General features: G+C 36.1%; 1 protein-coding gene across 10 annotated transcripts in view; it reads left to right on the plus strand.

Moving 5' to 3' along the window:
- Cno (adherens junction formation factor afadin) overlaps positions 1 to 21,012 on the plus strand; it is a 37,333-nt gene that overhangs the window by 12,524 nt on the left and 3,797 nt on the right. For 3 of the 10 annotated variants that reach the window (XM_070670173.1, XM_070670154.1, XM_070670164.1), the window contains 20 exons: positions 7,589 to 7,685; positions 7,803 to 8,097; positions 8,285 to 8,403; positions 8,883 to 9,146; positions 9,560 to 9,839; positions 9,993 to 10,649; positions 10,751 to 10,999; positions 11,088 to 11,228; positions 11,315 to 11,380; positions 11,576 to 11,649; positions 11,730 to 11,848; positions 12,351 to 15,506; positions 16,418 to 16,516; positions 16,767 to 16,905; positions 16,979 to 17,206; positions 17,296 to 18,225; positions 18,306 to 18,435; positions 18,680 to 19,454; positions 19,561 to 19,820; positions 20,844 to 20,956. In XM_070670173.1, coding sequence (XP_070526274.1) covers positions 7,589 to 7,685; positions 7,803 to 8,097; positions 8,285 to 8,403; positions 8,883 to 9,146; positions 9,560 to 9,839; positions 9,993 to 10,649; positions 10,751 to 10,999; positions 11,088 to 11,228; positions 11,315 to 11,380; positions 11,576 to 11,649; positions 11,730 to 11,848; positions 12,351 to 15,506; positions 16,418 to 16,516; positions 16,767 to 16,905; positions 16,979 to 17,206; positions 17,296 to 18,225; positions 18,306 to 18,435; positions 18,680 to 19,454; positions 19,561 to 19,820; positions 20,844 to 20,956 — 8,191 coding nt within the window. The other 7 variants (XM_070670210.1, XM_070670202.1, XM_070670216.1 and 4 more) reach the window with 7 other exon arrangements.

The raw sequence follows: 21,012 nt of genomic DNA on the forward strand, positions 1-21,012 counted from the left end.
TTTAATTTTATCAATGTTTTATGCTACTCAAACTGATTGACTTTAATAAGCAATTATATGCGTATGCTTTTTAAATAATACGGACAAAAGGAAAATGAATACGATTAGGGTTGAAATAATTTTGCACTTGGAGTATAATTCAATACAACACAAACATATTTTCTACAATTTAATCATTTAGGATTGCATACAAAATTAATTTTAGTATATTTTAAAGTAGTAAATTTTATATTTTTTAATATGTCTTTTATTGGCAATTTATAACAGTAAGTTAACGCGGCAATAATAATTTTATGTAAATCGTGATTTAACAAGAAGCAAATTTGTTTTTATATTCAAATTTTTGAAGCAAATTACCATCTAACTTTAATCTTTTAATGAGAGAAAGAATTTTTCTGCAAGTTTTACTTTTAATGTATATGCAAATTAATCAGTTCTAATTTAAATGTAAACAAATTTAAAAAGCATTAAGCAATTTATAAACTATTTAAAATTAAGTACATCCATTAAATTAAAAAAAAAATTTTTTTTTAATAATTGCAACTAATTAAGAAAGAATGTATGTACATGAGAAAGTTAAATTATATCTATGACGGAAGAGAATGGTAAAAGAAAATAATAGAAATTAACAGGTAAAAAATCAAGAAAAGAATTCTTGAAACAGATAACGAGATAAATTAGAAGGATTGGTCCGATGAAAAAGATTGACGTTAGAATTTACGACGAGATGAGAAGAAAAGTTTAATAAGAAAAAAAGAAAAGCAGAGAAGAAAAAGGGAGACCGCATTAAAGTAAGAATTAAATTTATAAAGTTGTACGTAAAAAGCTTTTAATGTCAGCTGATAAGGGTGAAAGTTCGTCGAGAGAAGAGCGGCAAGGTGAGAGGAGGAACCGAAAGGTGGAGGGTAGTCGATGGGGGACGCAAGGGTTGCAAGGAGAACTACCGATACTAGCATCGCCTCAGTCGGCTCATGTCGTTGGTACAAGCGCCAGTGCGCGGGCGCCGTCATCCTTGCCTTGTCGTCGTCGTTGCCCTCGTTTCGACATCGTCATTTACGACGAAATAATTGCCCGTGACATCCGACATTTGACTCATTTAAGCCTAAATTTGTGCAACGAATCGATCAGTCGTTCACTTTACCTGAGACAGAATTAATAATTGTTCCATCGTATTTTACGTGAAATATATACAGTTTTAGCGCCGCATGCCTTCTGTGCTTAACAATCCGTGTAATAATAAGTTACTTAATTTTTCTGCTTATTTAAAAACGTATCGTGATCCCGGAGTTTGTCAATTGTCATCGAACTCGCGTACGAGAGTGCACTCGCCCACATGTTTGGTGATCCATTATTGTAGCCTTGATTACATAAATAGTGTCTTGTTATTCTTTGCAACAACTTATATAAATACGACGCAATATATTAATAGCCATCCGATTGTTTTGTTGAAGTGCAGCAGAAGATTCGGAGTGATTTAATTGGATCCACCCACGGCCGTAATACCTCTCGTAGGAATAATTATAGAAAGAAATGAATAGTTGTTACAATTACACACACACACATACAATCCGACGTAAAAGTATCCAGGGCGTGGCGTCATTGAATACAATTAGCTCATCATCGACGTATCAAAGACTTTATAGTAACGAAAGTGGAACCACCCACTCACACGTTGGCGATAATGCGTCGTAATCCGTACGTCGGAATAAGTACGTACGTGACTAATGGAATAAATACTACGTACACGCGAGCGTTAAAGCGTTAATGACCAGCGTCATCGAACTCGAGCTCCCCAACATATCAAAGAAAGTAAATTAATGAAAGTGAGTTCACATATGCGAATGATAAGTTACTCTACACAATTTCGTAAAGGACCAAGTGGATATTTTTCGTACAATCTACCTATTAGACTTTGCAATCGTAATTCAACGTAATCGAATTTATTCGATTTACTTTGAAGGCATGAAAAATTTGTAGCCACAGAAACGTGATGTATAACGTTATCTCGTGATTCGCGTAAAGAACGGAACGACTATTGATTATATGTATAATTTAAAAGGACAGTACAGAAGAATACGATTGGCTTATGATTGCTGAGACGTTATAAAAAAATTGCACAAAACCTTGGTGATGTGCACATGCAGGTGTCTCCTTGGCCAATGGCACATGACACCTGATCGTAAGCCTCAAGTTGACCTAATCGAAGCCGATCGACTCGTCATCGATTATACCTTTGACCAACAATGATTATTATGCTTATTATAAGATAAGATACTTATAGAAGATGCCGAAGTAAAGGCTTCATTATTGATCGCCAATTATCGCCCGATTACTGCAGATTATGGTACACTGCTATTTAAATTAACACGCAAGCGGCTTGGCCCTTGTTTCGCATTGGCAAAGCTAAATATCGGATTTGCACGGACAACGAAGAAACTGATTTGAAAACACTGTCAATTACGTGGCCGACAATGTATTATTGATCTATTGCATACATCAGTATGACGACCTGAGTAAACTTTTTATTTTATCGTTGTCATAACTTTCTTATAAATTGTACAATTTACAGTTACGACCTGCAAATATCCTACAATCTAATCGAGAGTTATATGATCTGATACTATTGATATCGGTACGGTTCAACGGTGTGTCATAACGACGTGTCGCCGAGGATCCGGAGAAACGTTTTAGTGCCGTTATCAGCTGTGCATATTTACTTGACTGTTAACGTGATCGCAACTCGTACCTGAGCAAACGAATCAATATCTTCCTCAAAAGGAATCGCCTAATGTTAATTATCATATCTCCAATGTTAACATAGAGGTTCAATTAAGAACACGATCATCTCGGCAGATTTATAATTTCTTCTGTCAAGCCATTATCGAAGATAGAAAACCTGTGACTGATTTCCAATTTGCTTTTATCATAAGTTCGGACGATGTCGTCACGTAACATGCAAGCCGAGCATCGGACGCGGTGAAAATAAATCGAAGATAAATTCGTGTCAATTTGTTTTAAACTCGCTAACATTGTAGCGAGAATTGATGCCAGAGAGATTTGATTATATGCCCTAATGTCGACAATTAATTGATAAAATTCGACCAGTTAGAGGGGCCAGCGGATTCTCAAGTTTCACGGGAAGCCGGAGCAACGAAAGAAGGGAACAAAGAGGGGACCAATATTTAGCAGCAGCGGCAGCAATAATCGACGAAGGGACCACGAATTTTAATTAAATAAAGCAGTCGTCATGATGGATTGGGGAATACGACGTAAGCTCTTATTAAAGGTTGAATTCCAGTTAAAGCCGACCGAATCATGCATGACGCATACAAAGCTCAACTTCCTTGATGTGATTCTGTGTCTTACCCGATCAATGTTAATTTGTTAAAATATATTATTTGAGCGTCCTCGCTGTAAATTAGCAATGTTAAAAATTTTGGAAAATTATTTAGCATCAATATGTTACATTTTTATTTTTCTTATTTATTTTAATTCTTTACGAGGTGCATTTATTCTCTGCGATCATACTTGTTTGCTTTTTATTGAAGAAAAACTTCGATTGTAGCCGGTTAAAAACAGTAAGATTTGTTAATAGGTTTGTGGCCTGTCTTGTTTGCATGTATACATATTTCTCGTTGTATGAAAAGATCATAGTTCAGAAGATAACATCGAGTATCATTAGAAACATGTAAAGTTTCATTACAGACCATTATCTCTTTAATAACGAGTAGATATTAAAGAGAAGATAATTTTGAAATGAGAGAAAAATGTGGCGTTTAGGGAAATGTTTCTCTCCGGATTAAAAGATAAGACAGGTTTTACGCCCCACGATGAGCAAAACTGCAGAGGCTAGTGGAACGTAGAAGGCCCAAGGGATTGAGACGTACGTTGATCTATAGTGATCTACGTGCGTCGTGGATCCACGCGACTCCGAGTCGGCGACTCGTCGTGTGTGCACGCTGGAATTGGTCCGCGGGAAATCAATAAAACGCCGGAACGACCTACGTTATATGTCGACCTACATTCGAGCACTAGCGTGCCACCTTCGTTTTTTCTAAAAATACCTCGGGGTAATTTCTCCTTTCCGCCTGGTGGAATAATCGCGTGCACCGATCCCGACGTGTTGCTTCGACGTCAAAACGAAATTTTCAGTTTCGCGATTGCAAACGTGAGCGGCGATGACCGAAACCGCGATTTCTGATCGAAACGACTCGGGTCGTATCCAGCACAACGAGTTTAAGTTTACTGAACTTCATCCTACGATTTTCGTACAAAAAATTGCAGTTGTTTATCCTTGTTGAATTAATATATACCTGTATATAAGGATGAAATATTTTAATGACAATGAAGTTTTAATGCTATAATAATTATGTGTTTTTAAAGATATTAAACTGTGTAAGTAACAAGAGTTTTCAGAATACAGTTTGAAATAAGCTTCAACTTTTACAATCATATTAAGATAAAGCAACTCAAAAATTAATTGGTTCGTTTATTAAATTTTAATGATTTTTAAGTAAATAACCTTTTTGATAAAAATTTTATTAAATATTATTTTATTAAAAAATTTATCTCGCAGAAAAAACAATGTGTCATTTAAAAAGAATATTATCACCGTACTGCATTAAAGTGTTATCTAAATTCAATCTTCATTATTATTCTCAAGTCTCATAAATAAATATGAAAAGGAGAAGATAAGACATATTCGTGTATTTGGTACCTGGTTCATTAAATATAAGAACTTCCCATGTATAAATAAATCTCGTTTCATGAATATTTTATTAATACAAGAATTAAATAGACAGATTATAAATAAACTAATTTTTCTATTTTTATAAAATCAAGTAGCTACGCTATTTCGTATCTCTTTTAATTGATATCACGAAATCAAATTGATATCATTAAATCGAGCCGATGTGAATGAAAAAACATTTTATCCACATAATTATTATGTATGTATAACGTTAAAAATTTGATAAATTCGCAAAACCATGATCGGGATTATGACGAATATTATACTGTTAAAAAAATGTTTCTAAACGTCAAAGATCAGACCCAGAAATATAGCTAGGTATCAATAATCCTTGATAAGAAATTTAGCAAGTTGATAAAGTAAAGTTATTGGACTGCTGATTACATGGAAAAAATAGCATTTTTGTTTCTCTCGATAAAAAATTCAAATCTTTGCACGATCGCTACCATTACACATATAAATTTAACGTTAATTGTGCAAATAATTTGATACAACTTTTTTTTAATGGTTCTCCCCGTCGTCCCTCCCCTCTTAATTTTCCATTAAAGTTTAACCGTTGCATGAATCCTTCTCGATTTAATGCGGAAGCTAATAAATAATTTCACAGCGAATAAATGAAGCACCTGCTATAGTTTCATGTAGTGTAAAGGGACACTCGTCAACACGCTTGCGCTGGTCTCACGTGTGCCGGTCGCTATCGTATTCTTGTTTCTATACACACCTGTGTGTTGTACGGGACAGAAAGTAGCAAAGAGTTATACACCACCAGTGTTGTTTTAACGGGCGAGCGGCGTAGAGTATCGTCCTGCGCGTTATAGACATTAAACGGTGTTACGCTTTCGCTTTCCGCGTATGGTTGTTACACGCGACGCGAATAATTACGCGTAAACAATTAACATTTTTTTGACTGCGTTTCGTAAATGATGTGCTCACAATGAAATAGTTAACGTAAGCTAATTTCTCGTAAAGTGGTACGATTTGTCGAGTGGGTTCAACTACGATTTACATCGGTTTAATTACATAAGTAATTAGGTTTTAATCAAGCTAAAACAAGTTTAATATTATTGAAACGAAACCAATGCCCGGATGTTCTTTACTTTCTCGTTTCGTTGAGTTAATCGATTTGGCAAACAAACGGCTTATATGAAACTACTTTCACTTATATGATTTTTTGCTTATTACATTGTTTAAAGTGCGTCATGTCCGTGATGTTTAGAAATGTTTGTCACGCATTCGCTATTACGTGAATGTAAAAGTTCAGAGTTACGTATGAGTTGATACAAACAAGTTTCTTTTTTTTTTTTTTTTCTTGCCCACATAATGTGTCATTGATAAAACTAACGGAGTAGTGAATATTGTGCGATTTGAAACACCTCGTTGTTACATGTTATTTATAAATCGTCGATTTAAAAGTGTTATATGATCGGTCTTTGGCCGTTCAAGCCATGCCGGAGTGGCAAGGCAGAGGTGATGTTAGGTAAGTGCCGCGTGTACTTTTAATGAGATCTCTCTCTGGGAGCCAATCAAACAAATTTGAATTTGAGATTCGAAATAAATCGAAGTTCGCGAGGCTTGATTATAAGCCGATTAAAGCTCTTAGAATCAATCGTAGATTGTTCCGCGAGTCGTACCAAGTTCACTAAATTTCATCACGCTCGAAATACCGAACTTTAGAATCCCTCAGGACTTTGCGGCTAGTAAATTGATTTCTCGGATGATATAAATTCCCTCGATATCTAATTTACAATTCGCTTTAGGACTCGGCGATAAATCTGCTATTTGATAATTTAACGAAAATCTTTCTAACGTTAATCCCTGTAACAACTTTCGAGAACTGGTTTGCAATAGTATAAATCATTTTAAACGATCTTAATTCTTCCAAGTATATATTAATTTTTATAACAGGTTTCCTCTGACGATTGAATATTATTTTAAACTAAATGAAATGTGACGGGAACATTTCGTATACAGGCAAATTACAATCGGGAACAAGAGAAAACTACTTTCTTTTTTGCATTTGAGAGGAAGTGTTTTTTTTATATTTTTTTTATCTTTGTCATGATGTATAATACTCGACGAAAACGTTACCGAAAGGACGAGGCGGGTGCCGTTTGCAGAAGCAAGGACGAGGGAAAACGCCGGCGACGGCGGGTGCAATGACTGTACGGCGCGCTGACCCGAAGCCGAGAGTCATTCTCCCTTTCCGTTTTCTTCCGTGAGAAGCCACCGTGCGCTTTGAAGCACGCACACGTGCGTTGCGCGATAGTGTTGGAACGCGAGAAAAATGCACGATCTCTATCTAGCCCATCATACTAATTCGACGATTTACCGCGAAGCTTCTCATGCGCGATTATTATACGCTACGCGTCTTTAAATCAACGACGGGTGCTTCATACGATACCGATGAAGAAGGTCCCTCCTCTGTTTCCCTTCTTTCTTTGAGCCGCTCTCACCCTTCGGCAGAGCTTCCCAGAACTGCATCGATAAAAATCTCTGATGCCCTTCATTGCGCCTATTATTTACTATTGTTTATTGGCGAGCTATTTATTTATTTGTTACTTGGTGTACCTCGTTAGTTTTAAGAGGATTCAAAGATTCGTTTGTGACTTCTTCAGCAAGTTGTAAATGCATAATAATCTTTTATGACTTGTGTACTTGTTAATATTGTATGAAATGTTATAGAAATTATAACTTTGTTTTTTTTTTATTTATTTATAATGTTTTTTTATAATTAAATTATATAAATATGTATATGTATTAGAATATCAATACATAGTCTCCAGTTTGTTTCCCTTTTCCTGCTTGAATATAATCTCACGATGTGCATTCTTATTACAGGTTCCATTATGTTTCACGTGAGGAGGAGGCCCGCGGATTATATGCCACGGAAACGTAAAAAGAAACCAGCCGGAAAGTGGAACGAATTGGACCATAGGTACGTCAGTTTGAGGAAAATTTTTTTACGTAGAAGACTGTTGTTAAATTTCGCAGATTCCTGACATGCGTTTTAATTTGTTATTAATTATTTAATTTATTCATTTCTTTTTAAAAGGTACGAAGACGAGAGGCTACCATTCCTACTGGAGCTTAATCCTGATGGCAGTGATATCCCAAACGGTGGTGGAGTGCGACACCGATTACAGCCAAATGTCACGGAAGTCGGATCGGAGAGACCGATAGGACCTCAAGCAGTGCAAGCACAGACTTTAACGCTGCCAGGACCAACAGTGATGGGCAGGCATTGCGTTATAGCTTTTACCGAGAACATCGTGACTCTCACGCCGTGTTCCAGAGACGCGCATACGTATGTTAACAATCAAAGGATTCATCAGACGACCATTCTACAGGTTCGTTTTTGCAATTGAGATACCTCTCGAATTTATATTTATATAATTTGTGTAACTGTCGGCTACTTTTTTTAATATAAATTGCAACGCATAAAGAAATTAATTTTGATATTATATATGGAATTGTTGAGCCATCGTGACTCGAAAAATGACTGAAATAGTGAACTTTAACATTATACGCTTATAGAATGGAGCTATCATCAAATTCGGTAGAATGCACACTTTTCGATTCATCGACCCAGCACCAGAAGAGCGCATTAGGCAGAGACAAGATTCTAACAAACAAATTGACTACGCTTACGACCGGTAAGTTCGAAACACGTATTCCTTCCTCTCGTCGTTGTATTCAGGTGAGAGTAGATGTGGCGTACGAATGTTCTTCATTGTGATTTAGTTTCATTATATGTTTTTTTTTTTTATGTATCTCAATGTGCACTTACAATGCACTTTCAACAATAGTGTACATGTGTTTAGTTTGTTATAATTATTAGATACTCTTATTGTCATGCATTAAATGTAATGTATTTTACATAGACTTTTATGAACTATTTAAATATTAGTTAAATTAAAAAAAAAGATTTTTAATGCTTTAATACTTTATCGTTTTAATAATACTTTTGTAAAGCTGTTAAAAAATTGACACGCATTTTTTTCACAGATTTTTTCTTGTTTTATTTTTTTTTTTTTTTTTTTTTTTATTTCTTTACTTACATTTATTTTGTCCAATATGGTTTACGTTTGCTTTTCACATCGTAACGTTCGCTTCGCATGCATATAAACGATAGACGCTCGCCGGATGCGACCAGTCAGGATGTAAGCTCAGAGAAGTTTCATCCGGGGTCTGGAACCCCGAACGGCGGTGGCCAGATCCCGGGTCAGACCCAGGAGCGCACGGCGCCTTCAAGCCCCTCAAAATCCGCTGTCGCAGCAGTTCGTAGTCCTCGTAGTCCCACACACCCACCGGAGCCTACGCACAATTATGAAACTACATTTGATCTGGATGGAAACGTGGAGACCGCTAGTTTGAGCAGCAGCAGAGACGGCAACAGGTAGAAAACGGAACGACACTATCGATTTATGATACTTGGCTTAAAAAAGACGAAAAGGGGCAATACTTAAAAATTGTTAGCTTACGTAGTTGTAACGAAGAGAGTTTTAACTGTAGTGTGACGTTTTCATTATGGAACTTTTTTTAAGAGTAGTTACGATGTGGAAACTATTATTTAAAAACTTGTCTGATATTTTTTAATTGACCACTTTATATTTGCGAGTTATCAATTAATCAACTTTTTTCAGTTTATCACAAAGTGCACGATTACATAAAATTTAGTTTTATTTAGAATAGCAGTGCATTGTAGAATGTACATTAATAATACTTTCTTTAAATATATTCGTAAAACTGTTAAAAATTTTTTATATTAGAGTTAAAGGATAGAAAAAAATAATATCTATCAATTGACAGGCTCTCACAATATGATCGACAACCGCGAGGTACGGATCCGATTCTACCAGCGGTCTTGGAATTCCTTGAGGAGACAGAGGAAACATTTCTTCACGCGGTGATCACCGATGTAGAGCCCTCGGCACCACAATTTAAGTTGGCGCCAACCTATACCCTTTATCTCAGTGCGAGATATCGCGCTAGTACTCACTATAGACCAGAATTGCAGCCTACGGAAAGAGCTCACCGACTTACTGTTATGTTGGCGAATGTCGCTACCATGATTCAACGTGTTATTCAGGTATTTTAATGTGAATAATGTTAATTTTTATACTTTTAAAAAAAAACGCTTGATTAAAAAATATGTAAGCTTTAAAATAAGTTTGAACTATTATAATAAATAGATTTAAAAAAGTGTTCTAGTTTAGATATTTAAGGAAAATTATTTTTTTAGGAACGTTATATGGATGCTTCATCATTGGCCTTTTGGTTGGCGAACGGTTCGGAACTGTTACACATGTTGAAAAGTGACCGACACGTGGGTGCATTTTCTACACGAGCGCAAGATATTTTGGCAGACGCGGTGCATACGGCTTTTGGCTCGCTAGTGCGCTGCGTCACATTAGAACTGACACCGGCAATGACACAGTTTATGGCAGATGCAGATGAGCCGGCAAAAGAAGCTGGAGTGCTGCAAATTTTTTCGAACACCATGGCTTTATTGCGACGATGCCGAGTGAACGCTGCATTGACGATACAGCTATTTAGTCATCTGTTTCACGCAATTAATGCAACAGCATTTAACACCCTTGTTTCAAATGGAAATCTGTGCGTCAGATGGTTCGGGCGAAGACTTAAAGCGAGGCTGAATGCGCTAGAAACGTGGGCCGAGAGACAAGGCCTAGAACTTGCCAGTCAATGTCATTTGGCGACAATTATGCAGGCGACTCATTTATTACAAGCCCCTAAATACAATGCCGAGGAGCTGGCCACGCTAAGTTCGACCTGCTTTAAATTAAATTCTCTGCAGGTAAGAGCTTTACTGCAGAAATATCAACCGGCAGCAGACGAGCCCAGGTTACCTGCTGAATTGATCGAGAATGTAGTGAGAGTGAGTAGATTTAAAAGTATAATAATTTATGCCTTGTTTTGGCATAAAATATCAATTAACAAAATATATTTTACATATAACTGTTTTTTTATGATTTATAGGTAGCGGAGAGTGTTGCAGATACACTTGCACGTGCAGATGGTCGAGAGATAAGACTGGAAGAGGAACCTGTTTTGGGATTAGCATTGTTACTTCCTGAAGATGGTTACAGTTGCGAAGTAATAAGAGGAGTTCCACCAGGACTAGCGGAATTTTTGGCTCCTCTCCAACGAGATGGTTTGTGTCGAATGGCGGCCCAACTTACCAGTAGTGGCTACTGGACCATTTATATGATAGACCATCACAATAACGTAAGCCACAAATTTTTATAATTAAAAAAAAATTTAATTAATAAATACAGAAAAATAATTTATATGCGTTTTTTCTTTTTTTTTGTAGTTACGTAGTCCTAGCGCAATGAGTAACAGATCAGGTGGCTATGTCAGCCACATTAATCAAAATCAAGCTCAACCCGAAATACATGTTATTAAATTACATAAAAGTACCAATGGTATGGGTTTAAGCATTGTTGCAGCAAAGGTGTGTATTCTTATTTATAATTTTAATTTATAATAATGCAATTATATATTAAATGTGCTATTTTTATTTTTTAATTTTATACACAGGGCGCGGGACAAGACCGTTTAGGTATATACATTAAAAGCGTTGTTGCTGGTGGTGCTGCTGATGCTGTAAGTAACAATTCTCTTATTTATTTAGAAATGTTTTACATTTAATGTATAATATTAAAATTATATTTAAAATATATATTAATATTTAACGTATAAATTAACTATTAATGAATATTTTATATAATAAAATAAATAAAAATTAGAAATTTTTGTGCTATTAAGTAAGTTAACTTATTTTTATATATGTGTTTTTAGGATGGTAGATTGACAGCAGGTGATCAACTACTTAAAGTAGATGGACAAAGTTTGGTCGGAATTACGCAGGAAAAGTACGATAAGCTATAATCTAAATTTAATAATTTTTTTATAACAATGTTTAAAATATTACATCTTGAAAATTAATTTATAGAGCTGCCGAGTATCTTGTGCGCACTGGTCCGATCGTAACTTTGGAAGTTGCAAAACAAGGCGCTATATATCATGGACTTGCAACGTTATTATCTCAACCTTCTCCTGTAATGACAAGAGGTAAGTTTGAAAATTAACAACTAATGTCGTAACTTTTAGAGTTTATCCTCCGGAGCAAGAAAAATATAATATAGATATAATTAAATCTAATTAATTTTATAATTATTAAAGTTTGCTAAGAGAATATTTAGCATAATTTACTAACATCTTGCAAAATATGAATTTAATTTCTTCTATCGTCAAATTATAGGTAATTTATTTATATCGAAACAATAAAATATTATTAAGTTATAGTAACAAAATTCTATCTTAAAATTATGATTCAATTAAAATTAAAATAATATTAATTAATGATAAAATAATTTCCAAACGATTAGGCTGATTACTTTCTTGCTTCAAACGCACATCGGAGATTCTATTTTCTACAAAATATTGACTAGATTATTACTAGCGTATATTTTCTAATCCAAATAACCGTTCTATTAAAATAATGCCTTTCGCTTTGCTTCGCTCGAAGAGAGCTTGCTTTACTAACGCTTGACTAACCACTTGTTTCATGCAGCATATAAGACTCGGCCAAAGTCCGAACTCTTAGAGACGACGGAGATGACCAATAATCAACCAGCCACATCACACTCAATGGGCGACTTATTGTCCTTACCGAAGCAGGCGCCGTGTCAAGATTCTGTTCAACCAGGTGCGATTCCATCTCAATGCGCTGAGACGTTCTTATATCATAATCAAATCGATCAAGGTTTTCCACGAGTCAACGTGGACGATTACCATTCTACGCGGCAAGATTTGCTTCCTACTTATCGTCAAAGAAACACGTATTCCGATTTCTATTCCGTCGATTCGTTTCGCGGTGTTGTCGATGAAAAGGAGTGTTCTTATCGTCCTTCCACTCCCACCATCCCTCCCGTGCGTCTCCTGAAACCTCGTATGCCTTGTCCTCTAATTTCTATCACGAGTGACAACGAGATATCATCCGTCTTATATCAGGATGAGAGCGACGATAGTGATAAGATCGTAGAGGAAGAAGAGAGTAATATGGAACAAGACGGAGCCGCGATGAATAATTTGACAGACGTTTTAAGTCCATTTGAAAGAATTACTACTCCTCCACGGGAATATGCGGGAACAATGAAAAATTACAAACATTCGTTGACCTTTGATAAAAATCTTTTCGATGCTTTACCTTACATCGATCAAACTGACGATACTAATTACATAGAATCCTCTGAATTTGTTAAGACGGAGCAACAACAGCAACGAACGAGTGATAAATGTGAGCATTGTATTAAAGCCGGTTGCAAAGACAAATTTAATTTTTTAGATTCCCAGAAGCGTATAAATGTTGATCGCAATAGAAAACAGACTTTAAGTGTTCCAAAATCCGGTTTTGAGTTCGATATAGGTAACAACTCGAAATCTTCTTCAATCACTAGCTCGTTTCCTACAAATAAATCAATATTGCCCGCCAAAGATATTACAACCGAATTAGATTCTGTTGCCGAATCTAAATTGAATAATTTCTCACATTTTCAAAATATAGATATTACAAAACGTACGTTGCACATTGATGAACGTTATAAGGATAAAGTAGATGACTTTTCTAATTCCGAAGATTGCGCGGATGAGTCTAGTTCCACGATTAACGACGATTGTGCATCGAGCAGAACCGATAGAGATGCTGAAGAAGAAATCTCGACTCCTAAAATGTATACGATAATGCCCGAGTTACATCTCGATCTTAGTGGACTGAACAGCGACGCGTCCAGTGACGAGTCTAAACCAGAGAAATGCTGGAAGTCCCCGGAAGAAGTTCGTTTAGGATGCGGCAGAGTTGCAGCGTTAGCGAAACATTTCTCGAAGCTTGGCGATGCCGGTTTGATTAAGTTTAAGCCCACCAAGTTAAATGGTTCCCGTCAATTCGTGTCGGAACCGAATATTATTATAACACCAGATAAAAACGAGCATGTGCATCGATCTTGTCACGCGCAAAAAGAATACAAATCGGATTCGGATTTAGTAAGAGAAGGAGACGAAAATTCTCAAATCTGCTCAGCTAGGAGACGTAACAATATCGTTTTAGTTGATGTTGAAGCAGATGGTAATTTCGCGATTGAAGAATGTAGATTTCATCACTGCCACGCTAAGCGAGTTACAATTACCAAAATTCCAATGAACGAACAAGTGGCTATTAATACTGAAGAAAATTCAGTTCTAGCAATGGATGAAAATCAAAGTTTACTCAATACGAGGAGCATAGCTTCAACAAAAATCGAAAATGCATTAAGTAACGATAGCAAAGATCAGACGTTTCCCGATATTACAAAGGAATCGACTTTAACAAAAATTGAACATGACAATTTAGTAATCGATGACAGCAAATCTCAAGAGTCTTGTACAATTGAAAACACGAAAGATGTGGAGAAACTCGAGAAAGTTAATATTAAAGATAGTGACTGCAAGCTTTCACTTGAGCAGCAGCAAGTAATCGCGGAACAGCTGGAGCAGTTTTCGAATTTGGATAACACTGATGCTCCTTTATTTATACCGGAAGACATGACGCACTCTTTTACCACTTCCACGGTAAATGAGAATAACGATTCAACCAAATCAGATTTAATAAATCAACCAAAAGTGACGTCCCAAGAAAAGTCGTCGAGTTTGACTGATGGCTTTCAAAAAATGAAAAAAGCTGATTCTTCATTATCTTCTTCTCTACCTTGTATTCGTTCTCCTTCTCATTCTTCCATTGTGCTATCACTATCGAACGTTACGAAGAATTCTCTGTCCTCGGACGATATTAAATCACAGATGCATCGGCATTGCGAAAATCATCCTAAATGCTTATTAATAGATATTTCTCATTCCACTGCTAAGAGTTGCTCCAAGAGCTTCTCAGAGAGTGCGTTGACACTTTTGCAACATGCGAATAAATTTTCACAATCTAGTGACAACAAATTAAACGTACTGCGAATGCGAATTACCAAACCTTTCTGTAATAGCGAGAGCAATCTGATCGATACTGATATTTATGAAAAAGAAGGGACTGAGAAAATAAATCTTTACGACAAATCCATCAAGCTGACACGAAGCTGCGAAACTATTTTAAATAACGAAATTGTATCTGATACTGAAGATCGAACGCGATCTTCTGAAAATCTTAGCGAAGATTTGGATTTATCTCTCGAGTCTTGCAATAGATTGGTTTCGAATCCACGGGGAAGTGCGCGGTGGCATCGTCATCGCTCTCTCGGAGAATTAACAGCGAGAAAAGGTTCAAAGAAACGAGATCATTCGATGATGTCTACTTCAGTTCGAACAAAAGTGGGTAAATTTTTTAGCAATAAACTAGATCTCAAGCACAGAGAGAGCACTCGATGTAATCGTCATTTGTCACTTGAGGAATTGGAATCAAAGAAAGAACCATCTGAACAAGATAGACGGACAAATTTCAATCGTACAACTGAAACACAGAAATCTGATTGCACGTTGAAAAAGAAGTTTCGTACAAAACGCACGAGCCACGATCGTTTAAACGATAATTTTCTTAAGTTGCATAAAACTGAGATAAGAGATATGAAGCGATTAAGAGAACGAAAATCTCGGAGCGAATTTGATGTTTCGAGACAAAAGTTCGATTCGGAAAGGGATGGTTGGAGCTTTCGTGAGATCAGTTCGGTGAAAGATGATGACCGATTCGCTTTGCGTAAGCTACTACTACGTATACAATAAATGTGCAATTAGTGGAATTTTTCTTTTTTTTTTTTAAGCACTTTTATTCTGCCTGTACAAGACGAATGAAAAATTAACATTCGCAGATGGATCAATGTCGCACGATTTATTAGATTTGTACATATTATATTATGTTCGTTTCTATTCATAACCGAGGTGTCTCCGCGCAAATAATTTTTAATAGACATTTTCAGATTTATTTTACATCTTTTATGGCATAACGGATTTAAAAAAAAATCAAAAACTGACAAAACTACTGTTTAGAACGATTATTATTGTAAAATTACAAGCTAAAATAGTAAAAAAGTTTTTAAATTATTCAACGTTTGTTTTGTTATATGTATACATAATTTTTATTTTTTTTTTTATCGATTTCGTCAGTTTTTGATATAAATGCAACGATTAATGCAACGTAAATTACGTTAAAATAATTTTATTATTTTAATGCGATTTATTTATCCTACTTAGCAATACAATAATTTTATTTTATCTTATTTAAAAAAAAACTTTTATTCTTATTTAACTTAATCATATTTAATCCAATTTACACCCTAGCACCTAATGCACACGGCAATCTACAAGGATTATTTTTATTCATATTTTAAAACATTGTCACACAACTACATATGCAAACTTGTTCATTGTATAATAGTTTATCATTGCTACACATATGTATATGTCTTTACAGTTGGCCGTATGACATTTTCTTTTTCGATCGCTTTTAACGTTTTAAAGTTAGACTTACAATCTAAAAGAGAACGTTTTTATCGTCGAACAAATGCTTTGCGTATGTGCATGAGTGATCATTTTGATATTGGCACCTCCGGGTTCACCAATGCATTAACTCAAAGCTATCTCTTTGTGTACCCGCTTGGGCTATCGCAGGTCCTCGTCGCATGAGCGAGCGAGATTTACCGTCGCGGCTTGGACACGACGCCACTCCTCAGCAAATCCACAGCAGCAAGTCTGTGCCGGCATTGCATAGTAAGTAAGAGCAAGCTTTGTGTGCATATCATGCCCGAGTTACACAGCTTTAAGTTTTCTTATATAAATCATTGCAAAGAGCAACGTCTGTTTTTTCAATCACGCAGCTTTATCGAATTTCACTACAAGTTAAACATAAGAAAGCTATCTCTTATGATAATTTAAATAGAATAAGGATATCTGATAAAAAAATATTTAAAAAGAAAATGTTAACTCTACTTGCTTTTACATAAAAAATTGATTTGTATAGACATGGGTACCGAGGCTAAGCAACAGCACGAGGTATTTAATCCCGGATACAGCAGAGCTTCTTCCAGTAACAGCGTTACACCGCCTGTTCAACCACCCCCTATGGCGACGATCAACAGCGCAACTGCTTTACGTTCCAGGTAAATCTTCGATTTTATTTAATACATATTTAATTTTTTTTTTTTAATACTGATATGTAATAATGTATTTCAGGTCGAGCCATAACTTACACGACCCTATGAGAATCGGAACTTTACCGCCAAGTGGTTTAGTCAGCAGGCAGCAATCATCGCCTAATTTAAACCCAAATACGACGCACGTGAACGCACCGTCAAATCCACAGGGTACAGAAGCAGAGCGCTTTTATCAGAATCTGAGTATTTATCGAAATCAAGATTCAACGGGGAAGCAACAAATCAGTTTACAACAACCAGATGACAGGTATAAATATAGAGTACAATTTTTATATAATTTTTCTTATTTTTTACATTTAATTTTATGTTTTAATATTATTTTATTATATCTTGCAGGAATCCCCAGCACATTCAAAAGAGTTCTCTGAGAGGTTCGCAAAACTCGTTGAATCGTCCGTCTGTTATGGAAGTTAGCGGGCATATGCGAGACCGTCCAACTTCCGCATACGTTACTCAAGGCCAGCAGCAAAGCTATTCGGCGGTCGGCAATCCGATGCAACAGCACGGTGGAGGACCACCGCCGCCACGTTCTCAATCCTCGCGCGATATTATCCGTCAAGAGGCTAAGATGCAGGAGATGCAGGAGGAAGTTCGCCGACGAGAATTACGAGGTGGCCTGCCACTACTTAATCAACACAGACCGCCGGGAATGTACAACATGGGCGCTCGAGTAGCAGCTCTTCCTGCTCAACAAATGCCAAATACCTTGAACGTACGGTCGCCGAGACCACTTGGTTCCACGTCAAGTTTGGGCACGACATCAAGCCACGCTGCGAGACAAAACGCCCCAAGCTACAATTATCCGGATACTCAGTACACTCAATATAATAACACGCAATATGGTCAGTATGGCCAATATAATCAGTATCCCAATCGATATCCGGTAATCGGAAATCAGTACGGCCCGATAATGCCCAAGCCGAAAAACGAGGCAGTTACGCGCGGTTACCAACCGATGCCTAATGAAAATCTACACGGTAGAGACTCAAGCAACCAAGAAACAAAATCGTACACCGAGCAGAATCGAAATTTTGCCGGCTCGCAAAACAGTCCGCATTATCCAAATGGCAATTTCGATCAGCGTGTTGATCAGTATGGAAACGATAACGTCAATCGTGCACAAAACGGAGAGAGCCACTCTATGACGACATTGGAAATGCCACCAACGAGACCGGCTCTACCGTCTGATGAAACGTTCAACGAAAGCCCACCACCGCCACCGCCTAATACTTCAACGCATCCTCTGTACAAACAAACCGATACAAGGTATGTATACTTAGTGCGTTTTGAAAAGTAGCTTGTTAATGACTAAATTTGAGCCAAAATAACGAAAGAAAATGTTACAGGTATACAGCAAGCATGCAAGATCCACCACGAGGTAGTTATTACCCTGCGGGAGGAATCAGTGCCATGCAGCAACCGCGTCAATATCAATACAGCGCGACGAATCCTTGGCAACGAGAAGAAAGAGAAAAGGTAATTTTAAGGAATAATTAATGAAATAATAACATTAACAAATGCAAATCTCGTTTTAGAAATATTTTTTTCTTTTAAATTCAATTTTTTACGTAACAATTTTTATATTTTTTTTATAATAACATTTAAATAATAACATTGACAGCTAACATTTGCAATTAGCATCGTGAAAAAGCGGCAATAATTAACAGCTAAATAAAACTTAACATCAATATTTTTTAAATAAAATTATTAATATTTTTAGGAACAAGCTCGTAGAAGAGAAGCCGCTCGACAATGGCGAGATCAACAAATCGCCGAGTTGAGTGCGTTAATACATCGAACGCAGCAGCAAGAAGAGCAGTTGCGAGCTCTCCAGTTGGAGAGAGATTTCCAGAAACGAGCGGAAGAAATTGCTAATCAAGACGACGACGAAGAAAGCAACGATGTAGACAATGAGAGCGTTCAGCGCGTTCAAAGCTTGTTGAGAATGGCGGCTAGTCAAGATAGAATCCAAGGAGGTCTGCAGCCACCAATTTTGTCGAGAACAATCACAGGCAACCAATCTATAAGAGGTGGTTTGCCTGTTCAGCCTCTCAGCAGCCAGCCTGTCACTAGTAGTCAAGCACATATTGTATCTAATCAAACGACGTCTCAAGCTATCGGAATAACTAATTCTGGCCAAGAAAGTGGCTTGCATGTACAACCAAATCAGCAGCAACAACAAACCGTACCAAGTCAAAGCGAAGAGCATGCATCAACACCTAATTATGGCACACCTCTTAGCCATTTTAATTCCGGTCAGAAGTCCTATTCTATGGGCGCATCGCATTCTGTGGAAGATAAAGAACTGCAACGAAGAATGGATGAGGTAAAGCGGAAGCAGGCTGAATACGAGGAAAATCAAAAGAAACAGGAGGAACAGCAATTGCAACCGCAACAGCAAACGTATCAATCGAGCCAACATTCACGGAATCAATTGCATCCCGGCATGTTGCGCTTAGACAATTTAATTATTAATGGCCCCAACGTATCTATGCGTTAGTAAATCAGACATTTTTTAATATATTTGTGTTTATTACATATTGCACATTTCATTTGTGGAATATTTTTATTATATCGCCGAAAACATTTTTCTTATTGCAGCTTCACCAAACAACGTAAACGATGCACCCCCGCCACCAGAACGAGGCTCAAGCTACGCTGTTATGTCTCAGCAAAGTGCTCTCAGATCAAACGGTTCGACTACATCTAATCTACCTCCCACTTCTCAACAACCGGGATCTATGAAAAGAGTCTCTTTTCATGATTCAAATGCAAATAGCGAATCCATGCTGCGCAATGTTTCATCTTCAACATCAAACCCGCCGTCAATCTCAATGGATACCATTAGAGAAGATCCTAATGTAAGTAATTTTAAAAAATTAATTTCTTATAATTCTTGTCATTTTATCAAATTTAAAGTATTTTTATTTTATTCTCTATGTTTTATTATAGCATAATTAATATTAATATTGAAAAAAAGTACAAATTCCATTTTTTTTGTGTAACGCAGTAGTAGTACTCTTTATATTAATTTTTTCGAAATAAGTAATTTAAAATTACATATAGTTTATTGGTTTGTTCCCATTCTTTAATACAGAATTCGTAATTCCAATAATTAATATTAAAAAAATTACTATTCCCTTAAGGCATTAATGTATATTATTAATAAAAAAAATTCATTATATATATGAATATCCTGTCGAAATGCTTACAATGGCAGACAAACAAGTAAGATATAAATGTTAAATTAGATCTTTGTTATATCATGCTGTCTACATTACGATGTTTACGATGCATGGACTATCCAGTTATTGCTATAATCTGCTGATAATTATCAAATAATCATTCATCTTTCATTTGACCATTGTTTGCTGTATCAAAAATTAGATGTTTCATATTTCATCGAACGTAATTTACATTCATATCCCATGATGTATGTGATTAATATGCTAATCTTTCCACGATGCTTTACGCGTTTATTAGTTGCTCCCAAAAATTACATACTTGTAACGCAATTACAATGCATTCCCTTGAAATTTTTTGCGTTAAATAAATTATTAATTAATGTTAATTGTCTGGATTATTACTAGTTATTTTTTATTATATTTCTATCGAGGCTTTATAGATATACGCAATATATGTTTCACTAACAATAAGTTAGGTTATATTTTAGATCAAATTAAATCGAGAATCTTATCTCTCTATTCACGACTATTGCTATATATAAATTTTTGGGGATATTTATTATAATTTATATCTGATAAGTAAAAAAGATTATGTCCGATTTTCAGTAACTTTCCACTTTTAATAATTAATTTTTAATTAAAAGTTTGGACACAAACTTTTGTACTTATTCAGTATGTATATCTTAATTGTACTTTCAGAATTTTATCAACGACGCGGAGAATTTATTAGCCTCTCCCAAGACACCGGAAGGATCTGGAACTTCATTTGCTAATGCCACTCCCGGTGTAATCGGGGCTCAAGAAGTCTATAAGTAAGCTTTCGTTACATATATGCTGATCGTAAGATTTAAACAGATGCTATCAAAGA

This window comes from Cardiocondyla obscurior, linkage group LG02 (assembly GCF_019399895.1).
Source record: "Cardiocondyla obscurior isolate alpha-2009 linkage group LG02, Cobs3.1, whole genome shotgun sequence".
NCBI classification, from domain to species: domain Eukaryota; kingdom Metazoa; phylum Arthropoda; class Insecta; order Hymenoptera; family Formicidae; genus Cardiocondyla; species Cardiocondyla obscurior.